The sequence below is a fragment of the Bos javanicus genome, chromosome 1 (genome assembly GCF_032452875.1).
Source record: "Bos javanicus breed banteng chromosome 1, ARS-OSU_banteng_1.0, whole genome shotgun sequence".
Taxonomy (NCBI): Eukaryota; Metazoa; Chordata; class Mammalia; order Artiodactyla; family Bovidae; genus Bos; species Bos javanicus.
This window is the reverse complement of record NC_083868.1, coordinates 18925693-18951347: the sequence shown is the minus strand read 5'-3', so window position 1 is coordinate 18951347 and position 25655 is coordinate 18925693. Positions and strand designations below refer to the sequence as shown.

Sequence of the window (25655 nt, the reverse complement as noted above, 5' to 3'; positions counted from 1 at the left end):
TTTTCAACAATTGATGTTGTTTTTAAGCCTTGAAACTAAGGGATCAAGAAAAGCTCCCCAAGAAACTGTGTTCCGAAGCCCTTTACTTTTTTCAAAATAGATAACTGAAGGTGGAGGAGAGAAATGAGTGCATGCTGTGTTCTACTTCTGATTCAGAAAACTCAAATTACTTGCAATAAAACACAGGCATTTATAAAGGTGAGATTAATTGGTAATTTTAGCCATGGCTACTTTATGAATTTTTTAAGCGAAAGGGTACTTTTCTAAATGTCATTTTTATATTTTACATTTTTGTATCAATAGCTACTCTTCTTAGAGCCCACTTTTATTGAGCACCTAATAGAGACCTAAGTGTTTTACAGTTCATGATGACTTTGACCCCTGTAGTTAGAGGCCCTGACCCCTACAGATGTAGAAATTTTGAGTCTAAGAGATTTAGTCATTTGCCTGAGATCGTAGATATTGAATGTGAGGAGGCCAGGTTTGAAGCCACACAGACTGTCTTCAGCACTCACATCCTTCATCACTGACACTCTGCTACACGGGGCCTTAATATAATTCCAAAATATAGCTTAACTGTATCATAACCATTTCTCGACTGGCTCCTGGGTCTTCAAGCTTGTAAGAAACATTATTACTTTCATACCCTACTTTGATCACCATTAGGAAAAACAAACCACCATCTAATGTAATAATCAGTTTGGAGAAGAAAGTACACTTAGAAAATTTATATACTTTTAAATAAATTTTTATGATGCAGTACAGTATTTACTGTGTGTATCACAATAAACTGTGGAAAATTCTGAAAGAGATGGGAATACCAGACCACCTGACCTGCCTCTTGAGAAATTTGTATGCAGGTCAAAAAGCAACAGTTAGAACTGGACATGGAACAACAGACTGGTTCCAAATAGGAAAAGGAGTACATCAAGGCTGTATATTGTCACCCTCCTTGTTTAACTTATATGCAGAGTACATCATGAGAAATGCTGGGCTGGAAGAAGCACAAGCTGGAATCAAGATTGCTGGGAGAAATATCAATAACCTCAGATATGCAGATGACACCATCCTTATGGCAGAAAGTGAAGAGGAACTAAAAGCCTCTTGATGAAGGTGAAAGAGGAGAGTGAAAAGTTGGCTTAAAGCTCAACATTCAGAAAACTAAGATCATGGCATCCAGTCCCATCACTTCATGGCAAATAGATGAGGAAACAGTGGAAATAGTGTCAGACTTTATTTTTCTGGGCTCCGAAATCACTGCAGATGGTGACTGCAGCCATGAAATTAAAAGATGCTTACTCCTTGGAAGAAAAGTTATGACCAACCTAGATAGCATCTTGAAAAGCAGAGACATTACTTTGCCAACAAAGGTCCGTTTAGTCAAGGCTATAGTTTTTCCAGTGGTCATGTATGGATGTGAGAGTTGGACTGTGAAGAAGGCTGAGTGCCGAAGAATTGATGCTTTTGAACTGTGGTGTTGGAGAAGACTCTTGGGAGTCCCTTGGACTGCAAGGAGATCCAACCAGTCCATTCTGAAGGAGATCAGCCCTGGGATTTCTTTGGAAGGAATGATGCTAAAGCTGAAACTCCAGTCCTTTGGCCACCTCATGTGAAGAGTTGACTCATTGGAAAAGACTCTGATGCTGGGAGGGATTGGGGGCAGGAGGAGAAGGGGAAGACAGAGGATGAGATGGCTGGATGGCATCACTGACTCGATGGACGTGAGTCTGGGTGAACTCCGGGAGTTTGTGATGGACAGGGAGGCCTGGTGTGCTGTGATTCATGGGGTGGCAAAGAGTCGGACACGACTGAGCAACTGAACTGAACTGACAGTATTTACTTAAAGTAATATTTTAGATTTTGTAGGTTTTAAAAATCATCCCTAATTAATGGTGGATTTCTTAAAATAGTTTTAAAAATTAAGTCATTGAAAGGAAGTTAAAAGTACAGACCATACAAATATTTAATTAACATAATATTGATTATGCATAAATAATATTACTATTGTAGCAAAAATAATATTGTTTACTGTGGTCTGCTTATAAGACTTCCCTGAAGACTTGACATAGTTTTACTAAGAAGTGGAGGGTGGGTGATTAAATATTAATTACATAAAAATTAAATTATTATTATTTAGTATTAATAAAGTTCCAAAGATTTCATGAAGAAATCATTGTGCAATTAGGAATGCATCATAGATCAGTTACAATTCATTTTATTTCCCTTTTTAAAGGAAGTAATTTAAGATTTTTCTAAGACTCTCTGCTGACATTTTAGGTAAAGAATGGAATATTTTTTCATTGTACTAAAAACAGTACTAATAGCCATTTATAAATCTTCTTTTTAAATGTGATTATCAGAAGTGATGTCCTAATATTTTTAAATAAATATTAAATTTAAAAAATTTTTCAGTTGAGAGTTACTTAGAACTGCCATTTTTAATATGCAGAATTTTATCTTTTGCACACAAATAGAGTGTTGTTTAGGTACTTCCCAGGTGGCTCAGTTGTAAAGAATCCGCCTGCCCATGCAGGAGACACAGGTTTGTTCCCTGGGTCAGGAAGATTCCCTGGAGAAGGAAATGACAACCTACTCAAGTATTCTTGCCTGGGAAATACCATAGACAAAGGAGCCTAGTGAGCTATGTTCCATGGGGTAGCAAGAATTGGACACGTCTTAGCAACTAAACAACAGCAACAACATGTTGTTTAGAGCACTGACAAGAAGAAAGTGTGCTTCTAGTTATATCACATAACTTACATGGGGCTGAGCTCCAAAATAGAAATTATTTAAACAGGACAGCATGTTCTTTGTTCCCTGAATAATGCCAAGTAAATGTGTTTAGAACAATCTTCCCTTCATACCTCATGTCCTCTCTGCAATATGTCTACACAGGAAAAGAACTCATGTGAGCATTTACAGGGCCATTTCCTATCACTTGTTTGGCAAGAACCTGAGGCTCTGTCTTTCAACCTTGTTTGATCAGTTGATATATCGATTTCCCATTTTCTATTAAGTCATCATAATGATTAAAATAAATATATGGTAGGTCAGAATGGGAAACCAAACTCCCTTCCAGCTGTTAAGAGAAATGAGCTAACTAGGATTCATTTATCAAAGTGAATTCCACAAAGCATGTGTGTTGAATACTCCTGTGGGGGGGAAATTTCAGTGGCTTAATAGGAAATATACAGTTGACTCTTGAACAATACTGGCTTAAAGAATGTGGGTCCACTTATATGTGGATTTTTTTTTTTTTTTGAAAAGTGCATATTACAACACTACACAAACCATAGGGAACTATAGAACAGAGGGACAACTGTAATGTTATACATGGATTCTGACTGCACAGGGTGTTGGCATCTCTATGCCTTCTGTTGTTCAAGGTCAACTGTATATTTGGGGGGAGATTTACTTGCATCTTAACTTATCTAAGGCTATGAGAAGTTTTGCACTTTAAAAGACTGCAATGAGCTTATTTCAGTATTGCTTATATTTATTTGAGTACAGATGATACTTCTCTTGGAATATCTGGGAGAAACATCACTCCTCTGTGAAAAATGCTTAGGCATATATTAAGGTAGACCAGTTATCAGCAGTTTGATTATTTTGATTATCATGATTGCATTCATCAACTGAATTAAGACTTGGAGGTCAAATATATATTAAATGAACTAAGTGTTTTCCAAGATACAGCAAAGAAGATGAATATAGAGGGTGTCCCAGATCTTGATCTGCATGACCAAATCACAGCATAGGAGATTTCATACAGATACAAAGCATAATGAGAAAGGAACTATTCTGCAGTCAGGATGCAGCTGAAGGAAATATGGTTTCTTGTGATATACAGATACATGGGTGTGCTGTTCATTTTGGTAGCACTTGATTTGTGACAACCATATGGGGGAAAAAAGAAAAAACTTGCTACAGAGCCCAGTGAGATGGCCCCATTTATAGGGCAAAATTCCTTTTTAAAAGGTTGAGAATGAGAGAGAAACTTCTTGGACAGTATATCAGATGGGAAGACTTTGTTTTGTAGCTAATGGAAACAACTGTCTAGAAAATAAATGCATTACTAAAGATGCTAAGACTTCCTGCATCAGAGAAAGACTTCATGACTTAAGTACATGGAATAAAAGGTGGTTTCCCTGCTGGCTCAGATGATAAAGCGTCTGTCTGCAATGTAGGAGACCTGGGTTCGATCCCTGGGTCAGGAAGTACCCTGGAGAAGGAAATGGCAACCCACTCCAGTACTCTTGCCTAGAAAATCCCATGGACGGAGGAGCCTGGTGTCCATGGGGTTGCAAAGAGTCGGACACTACTGAGCGACTTCACTCACTATTACCGTATAATCCACCGACAAACAGCACTTGTATTATTAGAAGGCTTGGGATAATGCAGAGCCTCAAGGGACCCAGAAGATCCAGTCAACAAAAATCTTCCATCACAAGCTGTCGCTGTGAAAAAGAGAAAATTAATGTCAGACAAAAATCATCTTGGAAGCATTTCACAAATGAAATGGGATTCAAATTCGCTAATGAATCTTCATAGAACACTCATGACTAAATCTATAGGAGGCTATTTCACAAAACCAAAATGATCGAATGGAAGTAGATCAAATTTCATGTTTTAAATCTATTACTTATTTTCAGATACTTTTACACAGCCCATCAGAGTCCATAAAAATAGAAAAGCATTCTATTTCTAAATACCCATAACTAAGTTGCATTTTAGTATATTCTTCCACATTTGTAAAAAATATGTATATCTGAATTACAAACTTCCAATTTAAACAAATGACTACTGTGTTCTTAATTTTATTTTCCCTATTAAGTTGGAGCTAGAGTGAGTTTCAACTATGTGTACTAAGTGATTTGTCTTCCTGAAAATGGTCAGAATATGACCAGGCAAATGAAACATATGGCGCAAGTGGCTTGAAGAGAACTTTCCATTCAAACTACTGCACACAACTTCTAGACTTCACTTTTGCTCCTTTTATACGAACTCACAATCTAGTTCAGTATTTTCATTCAGGATCTCTGAATGTGTTTTTCCTTCCTATGGCAACTCACTTTTCTCTTTTAATTCGTGTAGCATGAATATATTTATGTCAAGTCAAAGTGTTAAAGTATCAGAGTGTCGGAGTGCTCAGTACTCAGCCGTGTCAGACTCTCTGCAACCCTGTGGACTCTAGCCCACCAGGCTCTGCTGTCCATGGAATTCTCCAGGCAAGAATATCGGACTGTGTTGCCATTTCCTACTTCAGGGGAACTTCCCGACCCAGGAATAAAACCCGTGTCACTTGCGTCTCCCGCATTGGCAGGCGGACTCTTTACCACTTACCACCTGGGAAGCCATTCTCTTCAATGTCATGCATTACTACTGATCTTAGTTTCCATATGAATCATTTCCAATTAGAGTAAACCTTGTTGAAAGCATGAACCAGGAGTCATGAATTAACAGCTTTTCATTTTATACTTGCTATATATCATATGTATTAAAAATAACATTAATGTTTTTCTTAGGTTATTTTCTGTATACTTAGTTGTATGGATATTATATTCTAAAATAAAGACTTCTAAAATGTGTCCTTTATCTTTTGGCATGTTGTTAATTCCTCATATGCCAGACGTGTTGATGGAGGGCAGGGAAATCAAGGAAATTTATCAAAATCAGCTTGCTGGTCTTGCAATCTGAGTGCTAGCATAAGCTAATCCTAAATTGATAGATGGAAAAGCCCATTCTAACATTATACAAAAATGCTGTCAAATTATAAAATACAAGCTATTACGTGACATGAAATATTTTACATGAACAAAAGAAATAAATTGATCAGCACACAGAAATCTAGGTAAAAATCTTGCATTTTGGTTGACTTTTTACTACTTTGGGCATATTAGGTAAAGGCATAAAAAAAGTAGGTACATTTTAAGATTCAAAGTCTGTTAAGAACAATGGCCTAGGAGTTAACTGTATTGGATTATGAATGGGATTGTTGTAGCCTAGTTCCCAGAAGGTGACAAAAGAAAGAAAAAAAGAACAAATTAAGAACAGAAAAGATAATAACCTAATATCACAAATTTCAGGAAATAAAAGGGAAAAATCTGTGATTTGTTGAGAGAACAGACTCAGTTGCTGTGTTATACTTACTGGAGCAAAAAGGACAATTAAGGCTAGTTTATATGATTTGAAAGTAAACACAGTGAAAATATGACTTTTTAAGGCAGAACTAAACAAATTTCTAGTTGTAAAAAAACTCCCTTGTTCATTCAAAGCTGTCTGTCATAAACCACACCAAAGAAATGAGACTATTAATCCCTTAGCTTCACTGATCATAAAAGTAAGAATAATGTCTGCTTGTATTTTAAATGATATATGGAGCCTTTTAATCACAGTTTGTAAAGAAACATGTGGACTCCAAGATTATTGGCAATGCATGAAAATCCACTACTATTGTAAATAGTTTATATTTAAACTATGATACTCAGGAACTCAGTGAGGAAGAGCAATTAATCCTACCAGCAATAAAATACAGCTGCTAGCATTGGTGGAGTATTTCTTATGTACTGGCCTTTCCCTAAGGTCACTTCATAAGTTTTAATGTTTTCTTCACCACAAACTTATGATGTTTTAGGTGGGGAAACTGAGGTACAGAAGGGTTAAATAACTAGCATAAGTTCTCCCAGCTTATAAACAATGCTTCAAAGACAGGCAGTCTTACCCAATACCTAATATTATCTTAATACTACAATATATAAAGCTATCATAATGTTATTACTCAAATCTCTTTGAGTTGAAAAGCAGGGGTGTGTGTGTGCATGTGTGTGTGTGTGTGTGAGAGAGAGAGTGAGACTGCAAATGAAAAAGGAAATGAAATTAAAAGAATTTCATCAATCCAGTGTTTTTAAAATTATAATATAGATCACATTTGCAATAGCACTTCGCAACAAACAGGAGAAATAAAAGGAAAAACATATGAAGTGAAAAAGGGAACAAAACAAGAGCAGTTTTAGAATGTATAAATCCTATTTGCAAAGCTGATATTTTAGTAATCCTCCTCGTCCACTCCGGAGAAGGCAATGGCAGCCCACTCCAGTACTCTTGTCTGGAAAATCCCATGGACTGAGGTGCCTGGTAGGCTGCAGTCCATGGGGTCGCCAAGAGTCGGACACAACTGAGCGACTTCACTTTCAGTTTTCACTTTCACACATTGGAGAAGGAAATGGCAACCTACTCCAGTGCTCCTGCCTGGAGAATCCCAGGGACGGTGTAGCCTGGAGGGCTCCCGTCTGTAGGGTTGCACAGAGTCAGACACGACTGAAGTGACTTAGCAGCAGCAGCTTCGTCCACTCACTACATATTTGTGGGGAAAGGTTATCAACAGCTTTGGGCTGCACAACAGGATTAATAAATTAAAAAAAAAAGTGAATTATGTCCCTGTTGGCAAAGATGGTTGTATGTCTGCTGTACCTTTACTCAGTCCCTTTCTAGGTTCATGACTAGACTGCGTACCTCCAAATGGGTCACATGACAGAGTCTGGTTAATAAACTTTGGTGGAAACGATTGTATTTATTTCCAGATCTGATTTATAAAAAGATCTTCTGTAACATTCTTCCATTGTCTGTCAGCAGGTTGCAAAGAATCCAGGGGAGAACTTGGCTCAGAAGGTATGGTGGAGGCACTGGAACCCTGAATGCTTCAGAGCACAGCCTCTTGCCACCTTTCTTGAATTATATTGTCAGTGATAAATTGTAATTGTCCTATATTGTTAAGATTACTTATCATAGTATTTTTTGTTGTTGTTCAGTCACTAAGCCATATCTGACTCTTTGCAACCCCAGGGACTGCAGCACACCAGCCTTCCCTGTCCTTTGCTATCTCCTAGAGCTTGCTCAAACTCATGTCCATCGAGTTGGTGATGCCATCCAACCACCTCATCCTTTGTTGTCCCCTTCTCCTCCCGCTTTCAATCTTTCCCAACATCAGGGTCTTTTCCAATGAGTCATTTCTTCGCAGCAGGTGGCCAAAGTATTGGAGTTTCAGCTTCAACATCAGTCCTTCCAATGAATATTCAGGACTGATTTCCTTTAGAATTGACTGGTTTGATCTCCTTGCAGTCCAAGGGGGCTCTCAAGAGTCTTCTCAACATCACAGTTCAAAAGTATCAATTCTTCAGTGCTCAGCCTTCTTTAGGGTCCAACTCTCACATCCATACAAGACTACTGGAAAAACCATAGCTTTGACTAGACGGACCTTTGTCAGCAAAGTGATGTTTTTTTAATATGCTCTTTAGGTTTCTCACAGCTTTCTTTCCAAAGAGCAAGGAGCAATTCAACTTCTTTGAATTTCATATCTGCAGTCACTACCCACAGTGATTTTGGAGCCCAAGAAAATAAAGTCCGTCACTGTTTCTATTGTTTCCCCATCTATTTGCCATGAAGTGATGGGACCAGATGCCATGATCTTTGTTTTTTGAATGTTGAGTTTTAAACCAGCTCTTTCACTCTCCTCTTTCATAATATTTAGTTTGCCCTTAAGGACACGATCAGTTTGTGTGTTCAGTTTTCTATGAAGTTGCTGAGTTTTAGTGGAAATGGATACTCTATAGATCAATTTATGCTCTAAAGGAACTTTGGGAATTTCTGCATTTGAGAAAAGATTAAGAAGAACATTCCTGAAGGCATTTAAAATAAAGTTACAATAGTATTGAACTACTTATAACAGCTATGACAAACCTAGACAGCATCTTAAAAAGCAGAGACATCACTTTGCCAACAAAGATCCATCTAGTCAAAGCTGTGGTTTTTCTAGTAGTCATGTCTGGATGTAAGAGTTGGACTATAAAGAAAGCTGCAGCCAAAGAATTGATGCTTTTGAACTGTGGTGTTGGAGAAGACTCTTGAGAGTCACTTGGACTGCAAGGAGATCCAACCAGTTCATCCTAAAAGAAATCAGTCAGGAATACTCATTGAACAGCTGATGTTGAAGCTGAAGCCCCAATAATTTGGCCACCTGATGCGAAGAACTGATTCCTTAGAAAAGACCCTGCTGCTGGGAAAGATTGAAGGCAGGAGGAGAAGGGGATGACAGAAGATGAGATGGTTGGATGGCATCACCGACTTGATGGACATGAGTTTGAGCAAGCCCTGGGAGCTGGTGATGGACAGAGAAGCCTGGCACGCTGCAGTCTATGGGGTTGAAGAGTCAGACATGACTGAGCGACTGAACCTAACTGAATGTTACAATAAGACATGAAGCAGGGCATACTTCTGGAAAAACAGATATAACCCAGCCATGGCTGAGTATGATTACTAAGTATTCAGGATTATAATTTTTTAGACTACAAAGTGCTTTTTAGTGTGGTGCTAGGAAAAAACTCTCAGTGGGAGATAAATGAGCCTGTCCAGTATTATACTATCAGCCATTCTATTGCACTATCCAAAATTGAGTATAATGGAATGGGATTCATATAGGTGTGTTCTTAGGACCCACTGAGGGCTCCCTCTGCTGGTTCATTATTTTTTAGTAGTGTGTTTGCTCAGTACACTGAATTCTCCAGGAATATACATCAAACTGGAAAAGGGCATGACAACCCACTCCAGTATTATTCTTTCCTGGAGAATTCCAGGGACAGAAGAGCCTGGCGGGCTACAGTCCATAGGGTAGTAAAGAGTTGGACATGACTGAGTGTCTATCTCACACGAACACACACACACACACACACACAAATCAAACGTGATCTCTGCCCATCCACTCAAGTCTATTTTGCATGTACATATGAGACAGACAAACAACCTTTGGAGACACTTGCCAGCTTTCAAAATAGGCCTGAACATTGGCCTGAAGGGTATGGATCAGCACTTTTTCTTCTCACAGGTCAGCTAAAAAGTGAACTTTCCTGCTGATTCAATCCTCATCAGAAGAAAAGAACAGTTTAAAGAAATCTTGGTTCTGCTATCGTCAGCTATAAGTTATGAAAACCTAAATAACTAAAGCCTAAAAAGAAAGCTGTTTAGGAAGTTAACATTAATATGACTCTATTAATAACACCGACTAGAATTAGAGCTCACAGATGGAGGAATAAGGGAGAGAAGAGAGAGCATAGGTCAATTTCACACAGATAGTTCTCTTAAAATCATCTTTCAGTGAATGTAAATTGATGGACAGGGCTTTCTTCTAGAAATTATGCTACAATTTGAGCACAAGTTTGAAGTGGGGCTGAGGTGAAGTACTCACAATCATTTATGATTAAGTAATGAATGAAAGTGTGAGAGTGAAAATGTTAGTCGCTAAGTCATGTCTGACGCTTTGTGACCCCATGAACTGTAGCCTACCAGGCTCCTCTGGCAATGGAACTCTCCAGGCAAAAGTATAGGAGTGGGTTGCCATTTCCTTTTCCAAGGGATCTTCCCACCCCAGGGATCTGACTAAATATATGAACCCGGGGTCTCCTGCATTGTGGGTGGATTCTTTACCATCTGAGCCACCAGGGAATCCAAATAATGAATAAAACAACCTATATGACAGTAAATCCTGGATAAAGATAGAGTAGTTAATTGATTTTTTCTCTTCTTTATTCCACAAAGACTTTAACTTGTTTTTGCAAAAAAAAAAAAAAAAAAAAAAGATACAGTGCTAACTTTAAAGTGCAAATAATAAAGAGAATCAAGAAAAATGACAGACAAGGATCTATAGGCTTCAGAAAGTTAGTGACTTGGATGGTGAATTGATAGTACGTTTCAATTAACACAAAACCTTCATGATATTGAAAAGTAATAATGCAGTTTGATTATGTATTTAATGCAAACACATACTCATAATTAGAGATTTCAGTTCTAATACTGAAGTTAATGTCATGAGTTTGTTTAGAGTGACTTAGAAACATAATTCATGGCCTTATAACTTACTTCAGGACAAGTTTCCACATATAGTGTATTTCTATGGTTATTATTTGATATGCATGGATACTAATTTGTTATGAAAATTGTAAACTCTGTAACCATGGAGAGCACATAACAGGTATGGTTCATTTTCTGATTACACATCTTAGATGTTTCTCCCCATTTACAGTTAGTGATCAGCATCATATAGACTTAAAGGTATGTGGCTCACTCTGATACACGTAATTTTTGAAATATAAATTGGGGGAACATCACCTCTATTACCTCATGATGGCACACTTGTATCACATTCCCACTGAAAAGGTTTTTAAACTGCCTGAAAACCAGAGCAAACAAAGACATGGCTTTCTTCTTCTTTGAGTAATTTAGTTATATAAAATAGATTAAAAAATATTCTGTAGCCTGCACTTTCTTCCAGTATGCTCTGAGAGCACTTCAAAGTATGCGGTTAAACTTTGAAGTTTGAATTTTATCCAAGAACATTTGAACTAGGAGTGCTTAGTTGAAGACACTTTAGTCAAGTTGCTGGTTTTTGAGTTGGTTCTGGGAAACAGACCAACTGCCTATCTTTTCAAGTATATCCTGAGTGGATAGGTAATTTTTAAAACTTCAGTTGGTATTTGAGTATTTGTCTTCAATTAATATCAAAAAGAAGAGCAAAGTATAACAAATAAAGTGAAGTAAATTGTAACTAAAGCCTTTACACATTTCAGGAACTAACTGTGCTCACGGTCAATTTTTAAACTAATTATAAACTATACCAAAAAATTGCTCAATTCCTGCTCTTTAATTTTTCAAGAACAAATTGTAGGTTAGAATTGTTCAAATAGTTCCTCACATTACTTACCAGTCGTATATACATTATATTACCCAGGCAATAAAATGAAGAAACAAGCCAAAAAAGAAATATGTTTAAATTACATATTTAAATTACATGTTTAAATTACAGCTATGTTCAGCATTTATTAAGTGCTACTTAAGTGTTAACTAATAGTAATAATAGTGATTAAAAAAACTATTAGCACTCTAAACAAATGCCAGTATTTACAAAAGATGAAACAAAACAGATATTTAGTTTAACAGACATGAAGATCTTACTCTTAACTGATTTCCTTTACTCACAGAACTACAACTCAAGTACACTTTTTACCTATTTTTTGTTTCTTTGCCAAAAGTTGAATAAAGGCAACAATTTGAATTAAGGAGTGATGATTCCTGAGTTAAAGACAAAATTTAAGAATATTAATATGATTACTTTTAGATTTTTGTCTTAAATCATAAACATGACTAAGGGTATATCTCAATCTCTGGTAATTTCTGGCACCTGAGGGGTGTGTCTGTGTGTGTGTGTGTGTGTGTGTGTGTGTGTGTGTATACACAGTGAGGGAGGGAAGTTAATCACTTACCACAAGTTTTATTGTCTTCATCAGAGCCATCTGGACAGTTTAATTCTCCATCACAAAATAAATCAATTGCTATGCACTTTAGAGCATCAGCACACAGCCTTGAATCAGGTGGGCACTCTATTGAGACATTTCCTTTAAAAAAAATTGAATTTAAAGGTTATGATGTATTATTCTTTGTCATTTAGGTAAGTACATACTTGAAAGTGAAAGTGAAAGTCACTCAGTTGTGTCTGACTCTTTGCAGACCCATGGACTGTATAGTCCATGGAATTTTCCAGACCAGCATACTGGAGTTATACTGGAGTGGGTAGCCTTTTCCTTCTTCAGGGAATCTTCCCAACCCAGGGATCGAACCCAGGTCTCCTACATTACAGGCGGATTCTTTAGCAGCTGAGCCACAAGGGAAGCCCAAGTAAGTATATGCTTACTTATAATTATTTCAACTTCCCCCAAAATATGTATTTCATTTAATGAATTCATCTTATAGTTTTAAGTTTTGAAGAAATGATACATATTTCTTCATAGATATTAAATACGATGCTTACTATGTTGATTTTCTGAAAAGGTTGTCTATTTATTCATTTGCTTTTGGTTGTGTGTGCTGGGTCTTTGCTGCTGCCCGGGCTTTCTCTAGTTGTGGCAAGTGCGGCTGCTCTCTAGTTGCAGACTGCAGGCTTCTCATTGTGCTGGCTTTTCTTATTGTGGAGCGAGAATGGGCTTTAGGGCACGTGAACTTCAGTAGTTCTGGCTCCCCGGCTCTAGAGCACAGGCTCAGTGTCTGTGGGGCATGGGCTTAGTCGCTCTGAGGCATGTTGGATCTTCCTGGAGCAGGGACCAAACCTGTGTCTCCTGGATTGGCAGGCAGATTCTTTACCACTGAGCCATCAGGGAAGCCCCTACTTTGCTGATTTTTAATCTTGATAAATGAATGCTACAGTTTGGACATTTAGTCCCCAATAGTTACACCTCCTAGGATTGTTATGTGTAATGTGGGGCAATTTGCTAAAATGTATATCTCATCATCTACAGTATCTAATAGCCACTTCATTTACTTATAAACTTATGACTTGAAAATATAGTAGTTGAAGTTAAGGTTTGCATCCTGCAGAACAAAATTTGTCAATGAAAACTATTTTATAGTAAAATGAAACTTAAAATCCACAGTACATTGAACAAGAAAACCCAATGGTTTTCTTCTGTTCATTATCTCCTTGCTTCTTCTTCTTCTTTTTTAAAATATGTTATATACTTTTATTTTTTTATTATTTTCTTTTGTTTCTTAGATGATATTATACATATTTTAATGCCATTCTCCCAAATCATCCCCCCCTCCCTCCCACAGCTTCTTGGGTCAGAGTTTCTTAGGGGGAAAGTTGCAAACATCCCCCTGAAGGATTCCATGTCATACTCTGACCAGGATCTGATAAATTTGCACCTCTCAGCCTGTCCTGTCCTTCACCTGCTTCTTTCCACATTGCTAAATATAAAGATGGACCGAGAAACATATTTTGCTTCTAGAAATTGACTTGGAAAATTTAGGTGCAATCCTAATAATATATGCCCATTGGATAACCACATATGTTTTTAATTTTCTGAGCAATGTGAGAATTTCAATATGTTTCTTTATGATTAGAATAACAATGACAGTTTAAAGTTTTTGGAAAATCTTTAAGCTCAATAGCGTTTTTTTTTCTTTTTGTTATTGGTCTTAATCTTAAAGCCAGCATTGTACTGCCATCTGCTGGGTTTTAAAAATATATTTGATTCTGAAATTTCTCTTAGGCTCCAAGAAATAAATTGGGGAAAGTGCTTCTGTTAATAAATCTGCTAAAGTAATGCTTAATTAAGAACATTATAGACAGAGTTGCTGGGTATAAATACAACTAAATTGGTCTTTTATAATTGTAATTAAAATAGATATAAGCCATTGTGAAATTCATGGACCAGCTAACATCTAAAATAGGACAGGATAAAGCTGAATCATTTCCAAGTGCTAAACTACTCCCATTTAAGAGAAAAAAAATAATTTAAAAATATATTAAATAAACTTGTATATTATGACACATATGAGATATTCATCAAGAGTTCTTAATTATTGAGCCACTAATCCGTAAGAGGTATCATGTTGATAGTATTCAAAAAAATGCTTGGTAAAAAATAAATGAGAAAAAGGACATCATTGTAGTAACTCTGTCTCTTAAACAGTGGTTGAAGGAGTTCTAGGTATTCAGCATCTACAAGAATAGATTTGGGCATTTAACTAGAGACATTATGATTTTGTCTGATCTAATGCTTTCTATGGAAACTTCACTTATTGATATTTCATATCTTTGTCTATTGCTTATTGAAATTTATAGATTGAACTTCAAAACCACACTGTCAAGAGACACCATTTGAAACATTTGATCTCATTAATGATTATTCATTCACTTTACAAGTATTTATTTCCTATTTACTTGTGTCATGTCTTTTTAAGGGATAGAAATAATAGGATGAGTAAGGCAGAGACTATTTTTATAGAGTTTGGAGTTTAGTGGTCAACTGATTCATTGGCTAGCAAATTTTGTAAATGAGGTAGAAAAAAGTGATGTGGGAACATAAAAACTGGGCTATGCCATGGATTATCTTCCTTCTGAGTCTGGGATTGAAAACATCTTCATATAAATTAAAATTTGAAAGATGTTTAGAAATGCACAATGAAAAGAGGTATGTGAAATGTACATATGATGATATGACAAGAGCATATTACTACAGGGAAAGCAGGGGCATCTAACTTATCTAGATGTTGGCATGCTTACTGAAACTATGGCAGGAAGGGAGTTTAGTCAAATTCTGGGGGACATTTTAAAAATCATTTTAACATATTAAAATATTTTTTGTAAACACCAGTATTGAAAATTTTAACATATATATGCGATATGACCAGTCCATGTTTCATAAAGACAATTCTGCTACCAACTGAGAAACCATTTCAACATTCAAGGTGAAAGTTGATGAGAGTTGGAACTCTTGCACTAGCAGGGGAGATGGGGATATATTCCAGTTGCTATTTTACAAGTAGGATTGATGGGCTTTAGTGGCCAGATATGCTCCTGGCCAGAGGGAGGTGAAGAAAAGGATGCTCAGAATGACAGATGCACTTTGAAGTGGCCATGAAATGCCAGTGTTCATCAGTCACAATAGGCATTATCAGAGAAACAGCTGGTGGGATTAGTAAATGACTCTAGTTTGAAATATTTAGATTTGAAGGTGGAAATATTATACTCTTGTTTAGATTGTACTCTCCATATCTCCATATTCTGTTGTACAAACACTCTTCATCTGTCTTGGTCCATGAATAAAGAGAAATTCCTCTAATTTAAAGCCAGAATTGAAAGAAACATGTGTACTCCAATGTTCATCACAGCACTGTTTATAATAGCCAGGACATGGAAGCAACCTAGATGTCCATCAGCAGATGAATGGATAAGAAAGCTGTGGTACATATACACAATGGAATATTACTCAGCCATTAAAAATACATTTGAATCAGTTCTAGTGAGGTGCATGAAACTGGAGCCTATTATACAGTGTGAAGTAAGCCAGGAAGAAAAACACCAATACAGTATACTAACACATATATATGGAATTTAGAAAGATGGCAACAATAACCCTGTATGCAAGACAGCAAAAGAGACACAGATGTATTGAACAGTCTTTTGGACTCTGTGGGAGAGGGAGAGGGCAGGATGGTATGGGAGAATGGCATTGAAACATGTATATTATCATATGTGAAACGAATCACCAGTCCAGGTTTGATGCATGATACAGGATGCTCGGGGCTGGTGCCCTGGGTTGACCCAGAGGGATGGGATGGGGAGGGCGGTGGGAGGGGGTTCAGGATGGGGAACACATGTACACCCATGGCGGATTCATGTCAATGTATGGCAAAACCAATACAATATTGTAAAGTAAAATCAATAAATTTAAAAAAATAAAATATGAATATCGTATTCTTATATAAAGGAAGTATGTTTTAGGATTTTATCAGATTTTATTTTTACCTAGTATTCAGTCTCCCTCTCATCTCCTTACATACACAGGTATGATGTCCATTTCCAACAAAACCATTGATTAAAACATTAACTGCTACAGAAATTAGCCAGATGCCAGTTTTTAAAGTAACCTTCCATTCTTAAAACTAGAGTTCTTTGGCTGGACTATTTAGTTTGCCATTTCATCCGTTAGTTTTTACTTTAGTACATCTCCTTTTCTCGGGAATCTCTACTGTGATTCTTATAAGGACTATTTAACAAAACAGTTAAGGATTTCTATTTAAGGAAATGTGTACAAAAATAATTGATTCTGTTTATTAAAATCTGTTCAAATTGTCTAAATATTACTTGCTGTTTTCTTGAATGGAAAAAAGATTTGCATATTTTTATATTATATGGCATTTTAATCTTGAGGATATTAATTTTTGGCATAATATGGAAACCCACCATAAATTAGTATTATTCATAATTCTGCAAATTGAAGGCTTTATCGTCTATTTATATTTGTATCAGGAAGGATTCAGTATACCCAAAACTGTGATTACTTCAGAGTAATCCATGGTCATAACACTGTCCAGTGACTTGAGGTGAGGAATCTCTCGTGTTTGTTTTGTGCAGACTCTGGACTAAGCATTGTGGAGAAGAAAAAGACTGAAACCCATTATTTGTTTTCTTCCAAACCAGTTATAAGAAGTGTTACATACAAGACAGTAATTTGAAAATCATATTTGGGAAATATTAGATTTTTATTTTCCCTAAAAATAGGTGTAATAACCCTTGGTGACCAAATATGAGACAAATTAAACCCAAGATTTAATAGCTTACTTAGTAATGAAGTCAGAATCTGAATGCATGAGTTCCTGCTTTAAGAGACCAAGTTCATTTCACTCTACTGCGTTTGGGAGATATCACTTTACAGAAATTCTCCTCTACTTTAAAAGAACAAATTTAATCATTTTAGCAAGACTGTGGCTGTTCAAATGAAATTAAAGTGGGAAAATACTTTAATGGTTCTGTTATTATTTGTGTAGGAGTGTCTTAAATTAGAGGAGAGTGCTTAGCAGGATATGTATGTTGTTTTCTCAGATGCAGAGAAAACAAATACTTGAAGTCAAAAGACATTTGGTGTTGGTTGCAGTGCCTGTGTCTGAGTCCTGGGACAATCAATTCAATTGAAGAGTATAATTCTGCCTTAAATTCTCTTGAGCCAATTTCACATTCTTTACTAAATTAGCCAGTTCTTTTCCTTCCATCCTCAAACCCCTCCACATGGTGGAACTATAGAAAATTGCATTTTGTTGAGACTGAGAAAGCCCATGATAGTTAATCTTGTTTTTCTGCAATCATTGCCTGACCAGTAAGCAACAAAAGACTAGAACAAGCTGTATTCTAGAAACCCTTCAAGCATATGAACAATTGCGCAAAAGAGCCCCTCTTGGGCACACTGTAACAGCTAGAAATCAATCGGTGTAATGCAACCTTAGTTCCCATCTCTCCCTTTACTGTTCCGAATGGGTTAGTAAAACTTTACGGTAATTGGCAACAAAGGCAGTTGAACAATAGAACATAATCCTCATGGACTTTGTACCCACTATCAAATAAAAATTCTCTTTGGCAGAATTTATAATAGTAGTAACGCCAGGTATATGGTGCATGCATTTGTTGATTTTTCTCAAACTCTGTCTTCCAGGCATATAAAAATGAGAATAAACTTAACATCCCTGAAAGTCATATTCATAATAAATTACTGCTTGGAAACTGTGGTTTTCAAGTTTAATTGCCACGTTCCCCTCTATAAATCTATAGTGTCTTGCTGTATGAGAGGAATGAATAGGAATGAATGGTGACTGGGGACTCATGGATCCAGTAAAAGAGGGAATGTGATATTTTACCACCTACTTACATTATGAGAATTCTTCAAGATTGAGTAAGGTAATTCAATACGGTCTCCAATAATAGGAAAGCTTTGGAAATGGAGTTTTTGTGGCCAAAGAAATGATCAGATTAAAACGGGCACTACTGAACACAACAATCTTGTTTTAACCTTAGTCTAGTTTTTAAAAGATCTTTTTGAAAAGGTATACAACTTGCTATTTTTTTTTTTGGTTGTGTCCCTCCTTTATGCCAATCATGAATTGGTATCTGTATTATTTCCTTTCTTCATGACTGCTCTTTAAGACATATATTTAAATCTTTGTCTTTCAGATAATAAATACAAAGTTCAAGAACTAGGTGGCTTACCAAACATTATATGATGGTAATTGGTGGAAATAGTTAAGATGGATTCACCTACACATTTTCAATCTTTGAAAATTGTATATTAGTTTTTGGTCTTCATTATGATTATCAAATGTTCATATAAAATGTGAAGGATAGAAATAAATATGTACTGATTCCATTCTTACAGTTTACAGGTTGGAAAGATTTCTGTCCTACTCTCTAGGAAAGAAAAGTGCTGGTCAATCATTACCCTCATGCTCTGTGTTTCCCTTTCACCATATCCTTTTGCCAGAAGCTGGGCTGTTAGCCTATGTTTGATCCTACCCAGCATCTCTGGTGGTTCAGAAGACAAAGAATCCACCTGCAATGCATAAGCCCTGAGTTTGATCCCTGGGTCAGGAGGATCTCTGGAGAAGGGAATGGGTACCCCTTCAGTATTCTTGCCTGGAAAATCCCATGGAGAGAGGAGCCTGCTGGGCTATAGTCCATGGGTCATAAATAGTCAGACACAACTGAGCAACTATGTGTGTGTGTACATAGCACATCAAATGTCATAATACATTTGGTGTGTGGGATATTTTGGTCCATAAGACATTTGGTTCTTAAACACTTGATCCATTCCAAAAGGTCCTTAAAATTTGCTCCTATCTGAAGTATCCATGGACAGAGGATCCTTGGCGGATTACACTAAAAGGGGTCACAAAAGAGTCACACACAACCGAGTGACTAAATAACAACAACAAAAAGTGTCCAAGAGCATATCTGTTCCATTCAAATGATTTGGGTTTTGTTGTTGTTTTGCTTTTTTTTTTTTAATTTATTTTGGCTGAGCTGGGTTTTTTTTTGCTGCATGTGGGCCTTCTCTAGTTGCGGTGAGCCTGAGCATCTCTATACTTGCAGTGTGGTGGCTTCTCTTGTTGCAGAGCAAGTGGGCTCTAGGGCACGTGGGCTCAGTAGTCGTGGTGTACGTGTAGTTGCCTTGCAACACGGGGAATCTTCCTGGACCAGGGATTGAACCCATGCTCCCTGCATTGGCAGGCAGATTCTTAACCTCTGCACCACCAGGGAAGTCCTTCAAATAATTTTGGACAGGACCAAATCATCAAGGACCATTTTGGTGTGGGCAGATGTCTTATGGGCATTCTGGATAGGACTAAAAGTCCTGCAAGAAACTGGGTATATTGTTCAGTCACTTTTCATATTTTTGGTGGGCTTGTCTTCAAGAGAGTAAGAAAGAAAATTTGTTTTAAGTCCACAGATATTTTGCTCTAGCACTTTTTTTCCTTCTATGTCTTTCCACATATTTCCCTTAGGGTGTTTTGTACACCTAAGAGGTCCTCAATAACTGTGGGTTGTATGAATCACCCAGTGAATCAATAAATAGGTAAATAGAAAACACAGCACTAACTTTGGTATTTGTTGCTGACTTTTAAAGTTATAAAAATATTTCTTAAAATATATTAAAGTTATTTAAATTTTAGATTAAATTAATTGGTCATTATTCATCCTAAGATCACTTTTTGAGAGTGTGTTGAAAGGTGATTTTAGATGCTATAAGTAGTTTTCTGCATTGCATAAGGGACAGTGGGCTGAAGAGCAGTTCTATTCTTCACTGTGTTGTGCTGCTCTCTGAACGACACCAAAATACAACCCCAGGCAGGCTTGTCCTACCATAAGAGCCCTCCATGGGTTTAGAGGTGGGATGATTTGTTTCATAAAGTATTTTGATACATCATTCACATATCACTCTGCTTTTCAAACTTCACACCTACTGTTATATCTAGGAATTGCTAAGTCTTACCCAGAGACCACTTATAATTTCACAAATGTTCTCTCCTTGTATTATATAATATTTGATATAAATTCTAATAACATGAAAATAGCAGTATTATTTTAGGAGCTGAAGAGTTATACAATATTGCCTGCATGGAGTTTACCTAAAGAGATTATGTACACATTCAGACTGTTTAACACGAAGATTAAGTTAGTAGAGAAGACACTTTGGTTAAGCAGCAGATAGACAAAGGCAAAGTAGACAATTATTAAGAATCTGGAAAAATTATGACATTAAAGACACATACCAACCATACACAAAACTTAAAAATAAACTCAAAGTGGAGCAAAGATAAATGTAAGGCCAGACATTATAAAACTCTTAGAGGAAAACATAGGCAGAATACTCTTTGACATAAATCCAAACAAGAAATTTTTTGACCCACCTCTTAAGAGTTACTTTGCCTCTTTGATTTCTTTCACCAGTATTTTATAGTTTTCTATATATAGGTCTTTAGTTTCTTTAGGTAGATATATTCCTAAGTATTTGGAAAAATATACCATGTTCATGGATTGGAAGAATCAATATAATGAAAATGAGTATACTACCCAAAGCAATTTATAGATTCAATGCAATCCCTATCAAGCTACCAACGGTATTCTTCACAGAGCCAGAAAAAATAATTTCACAATTTGTATGGAAATACAAAAAACCTCGAATAGCCAAAGCTATCTTGAGAAAGAAGAATGGAACTGGAGGAATCAACCTGTCTGACTTCAGGCTCTACTACAAAGCCACAGTCATCAAGACAGTATGGTACTGGCACAAAGACAGAAAAATAGATCAATGGAACAAAATAGAAAGCCCAGAGATAAATCCATGCACATATGGACACCTTATCTTTGACAAAGGAGGCAAGAATATACAATGGATTAAAGACAATTTCTTTAACAGATGGTGCTGGGAAAACTGGTCAACCACTTGCAAAAGAATGAAACTAGAGCACTTTCTAACACCATAAACAAAAATAAACTCAAAATGGATTAAAGATCTAAACGTAAGACCAGAAACTATAAAACTCCTAGAGGAGAACATAGGCAAAACACTCTCTGACATACATCACAGCAGGATCCTCTATGACACCTCCCAGAATACTGGAAATAAAAGCAAAAATAAACAAATGGGACCTAATTAAACTTAAAAGCTTCTGCACAACAAAGGAAACTATAAGCAAGGTGAAAAGACAGCCTTCAGAATGGGAGAAAATAATAGCAAATGAAGCAACTGACAAACAACTAATCTCAAAAATATACAAGCAACTCCCACAGCTCAATTCCAGAAAAATAAATGACCCAATCAAACAATGGGCCAAAGAACTAAATAGACAGTTCTCCAAAGAAGACATACAGATGGCTAACAAACACATGAAAAGATGCTCAACATCACTCATTATCAGAGAAATGCAAATCAAAACCACTATGAGGTACCATTTCATGCCAGTCAGAATGGCTGCAATCCAAAAGTCTACAAGCAATAAATGCTGGAGAGGGTGTGGAGAAAAGGGAACCCTCTTACACTGTTGGTGGGAATGCAAACTAGTACAGCCACTATGGAGAACAGTGTGGAGATTCCTTAAAAAACTGGAAATAGAACTGCCTTATGACCCAGCAATCCCACTGCTGGGCATACACACTGAGGAAACCAGAATTGAAAGAGACACATGGACCTCAATGTTCATCACAGCACTGTTTATAATAGCCAGGACATGGAAGCAACCATCAGCAGATGAATGGATAAGAGAGCTGTGGTACATATACACAATAGAGTATTACTCAGCCATTAAAAAGAATACATTTGAATCAGTTCTAATGAGGTGGATGAAACTGGAGCCTATTATACAGAGTGAAGTAAGCCAGAAAGAAAAACACTAATACAGTATACTAATGCATATATATGGAATTTAGAAAGATGGTAACAATAACCCTGTATACGAGACAGCAAAAGAGACACAGATGTATAGAACAGTCTTATGGACTCTGTGGGAGAGGGAGATGGTGGGATGATTTGGGAGAATGGCACTGAAATATGTATAATATCATATATGAAACGAGTCACCAGTCCAGGTTCGATGCATGATACTGGATGCTTGGGTCTGGTGCACTGGGACGACCCACAGGGATGGTATGGGGAGGGAGGAGGGAGGAGGGTTCAGGATGGGAAACACATGTATACCTGTGGCAGATTCTTTTTGATATATGGCAAAACCAATACAATATTGCAAGTTAAATTAAAAAAAAAAAGTTTAAAAAAATTAAATTAAATTAAAAAAAAAAAAAAAGAGTTACTTTGCCAACAAAGGTCCATCTAGTCAAGGCTATGGTTTTTCCTGTGGTCATGTATGGATGTGAGAGTTGGACTATAAAGAAAGCTGAGCACAGAAGAATTGATGCTTTTGAACTGTGGTGTTGGAGGAGACTCTTGAGTCCCTTGGGCTGCAAGGAGATCCAACCAGTCCATCCTAAAGGAGATCAGTCCTGGGTGTTCATTGGAAGGACTGATGTTGAAGCTGAAACTCCAATACTTTGGCCACCTGATGCGAAGAGCTGACTCATTTGAAAAGACCCTGATGCAGGGAAAGACCAAGCACAGGAGGAGAAGGGGACGACAGAGGATGAGATGGTTGGATGGCATCACCGACTCGATGGACATGGGTTTGGGTGGACTCTGGGAGTTGGTGATGGACAGGGAGGCCTGGTGTGCTGTGGTTCATGGGGTCGCAAAGAGTCAGACATGACTGAGCGATTGAACTGAAGAGTAAGGAAAATAAAAATAAATAATGGGACCTAATTAAACTTAAAAGGCTTTTCACAGCAAAGGAAACCATAAACAAAAAGAAAAGACAACACTCAGAATAGGAGAAAATATTTGCATACAAAGGAACTGACAAGGGATTAATCTTCACAATATGCAAAGAGCTCATGTAGCTCAATATCAAAAGAACAACCCAATCAAAAAATGGGTGGAAGACCTAAATAGACATTTTTCCAAAGAAGACATACAGATGGCTAAAAAGCACATGGAAAAATGCTCAACATCACTAATTACTAGAGAAATGAAAAGCAAAACTATAACGAAGCATCTCCTTCTACTGGTCATAATGTCCATCATCAAAAATTCTACAAACAAATGTTGGAGAGGGTATGGAGAAAAGGGAACTCTCATGGTGGGATTGTAAACTGGTACAGCCACTCTAGAGAACAGAATAGAGGTTCTGCAAAAAACTGAAAACGGAGCTACCACATGACCCAGCAATCCCACTCCTGGGTATGACCAAAGAAAATTATAATTCAAAAAGATGCATGCACCCAGTACTCATTGCAGCACTGTTTACAATAGCCAGGACTTGGAAGCAACCTAAATGTCCATCAACAGAGGACTGGATAAAGAGGATGTGGTACCTATATACGATGGAATATTGCTCAACCATAAAAAGGAATGAAATAGGGCCATTTGCAGAAACTTGGACAGACCTAGAGACTGTCATACAGAATGAAGTAAATCAGGAAGAGAAAAACAAATACCATACAAGATTGCTTATTTGTGAAATCTAGAAAAATGGTACAGATAGACATATTGGCAAAGCAGAAATAGAGACACAGATGTAGAGAACAGGCTTAAGTTTGTTAGCAAACTTAACAAACTGAGAGCAGAATGTGGGTAGGATGAATTGGGAGATTGGGATTGAAATAGATACACTATTATGTATAAAAAAGATAACAAATGAGAACCTAACCGAATAACACAGGGAACTACTGTTCTACTCAGTGCTCTAGTCACCTACTCATTGTTCTGTGGTGACCTAAATTGGAAGGAAATCTAAAAAAAAAGGGGTATATATGTATATGTATAAGTGATTCACTTTGTTATACAGTAGAAACTAACACAACATTTAAATCAGCCGTACTCCAATAAAAATTTAAAAACAAATACATGCCATGTGTTGGTATAAAATACCCACTTAATGAAAAATTGTTGAATGACTGAATCCAAGGGAACGTTGGTACTGATTTGGCAACCATACCATGTTAAAAGGAGAGAGCAAGTATGTGTCACTTGTATTCAGAGAATAATTAGAGAAAAAAGTCCCTCACACCTGATGAAACCTGTATCCTTTCTGGAAAACTTTTGATCCTTTCTGGAAAACATTTTGATCCTACTCTTGGCATGCTTAGCAGAAGATAATAACCATGATTCTAATAGATGGAGGACTGGAGTGAGATTAGATAATACAGGCATTAATTAACCTCAAATATGTTGTTGCCTTTTGGTAAAAATTAGACTAACTATAAACTTTCATGCTTTACTTTTCTTATCTATAATAAGGGTGCTGTTAACTGCTGTTTATCAGATAATTCTCAGAAGTCCAAAATGAAACATAACAAAAACTTTTTAAAAAACAAGAGAAATTATATTATTAAAACTGACCTGGGGTTGCCAGAGGAATGCTGGTTGTTAGCTTTTCTGTAAAAATAAATAAAATAAATAAAAATTACATTTTTAAACCGATTATTAGGAATTCCTCCTGTTTAATATTTTATGTGAGAGTTTTTTAAATTACTATGAATTATTAATGTTCATTAACTTAATATATGATTTGTATCTGGATCTAAAAAACAAATCTTTTATGTTTTTTATTGATTTTTATAGTAGTATAGCAGAGGTTTTTAGATGTGTTCACTTTTTTAAGGAAAAAAGATTTTTTCAATAATTAATATAAGAATTCACTTATTTCATAATGGCTGTAGACATAAATGTCCTAGATTAATCTGATGCTATTTGAAATAGGAGCTTGAGATATGCTTAAACTATTGGCCTTGGAGTCCAGAGAATTACTTTTAATTCCTGACTTTGATAAATTTAAACTGTGTGACTCTGGGCACTTTCTTTATTAATTATATATTTTTAAGTAGAAAAAGTATTAACTCTCTACAAAATCATTCTGAGAATTAAATGAGATAATGTTTGTAAAATATAGTACCTAGTAGTAGATACTTCAAATAGATTTTTTAAATATTATAGAAGTGTTCATGATTACAAGTGATATAAAAAGTAATACAGTTATAGTTTTATAACAATTTACAGTTTAAAAAGCACTTGTTTATGAATTTGATGTTTGGGATGACTTCTAACACTTTTAGAAAACTTTTATTATTCACAATTTATGGGAAACAGATTTTCAGAAGGTGAAATGCTCAGTGATTCTGATAGTTGGCAGAGACAGGATTAGTGTTCAGATCTTTTGACTTCAATTTGAATAAG

General features: G+C 36.4%; 1 protein-coding gene across 1 annotated transcript in view; it reads right to left on the bottom strand.

Annotated features, from left to right (window-relative positions):
- Positions 1-25655, bottom strand: part of TMPRSS15 (transmembrane serine protease 15) — a 142236-nt gene that overhangs the window by 101548 nt on the left and 15033 nt on the right. The window contains exons 6-8 of the mRNA XM_061426189.1: positions 24822-24857; positions 12309-12440; positions 4346-4457 (exon numbers count right to left, since the gene is read on the bottom strand). Of these exons, the coding sequence (XP_061282173.1) occupies positions 4346-4457; positions 12309-12440; positions 24822-24857 (280 nt within the window). The remainder of the gene's footprint in view (positions 1-4345; positions 4458-12308; positions 12441-24821; positions 24858-25655) is intronic.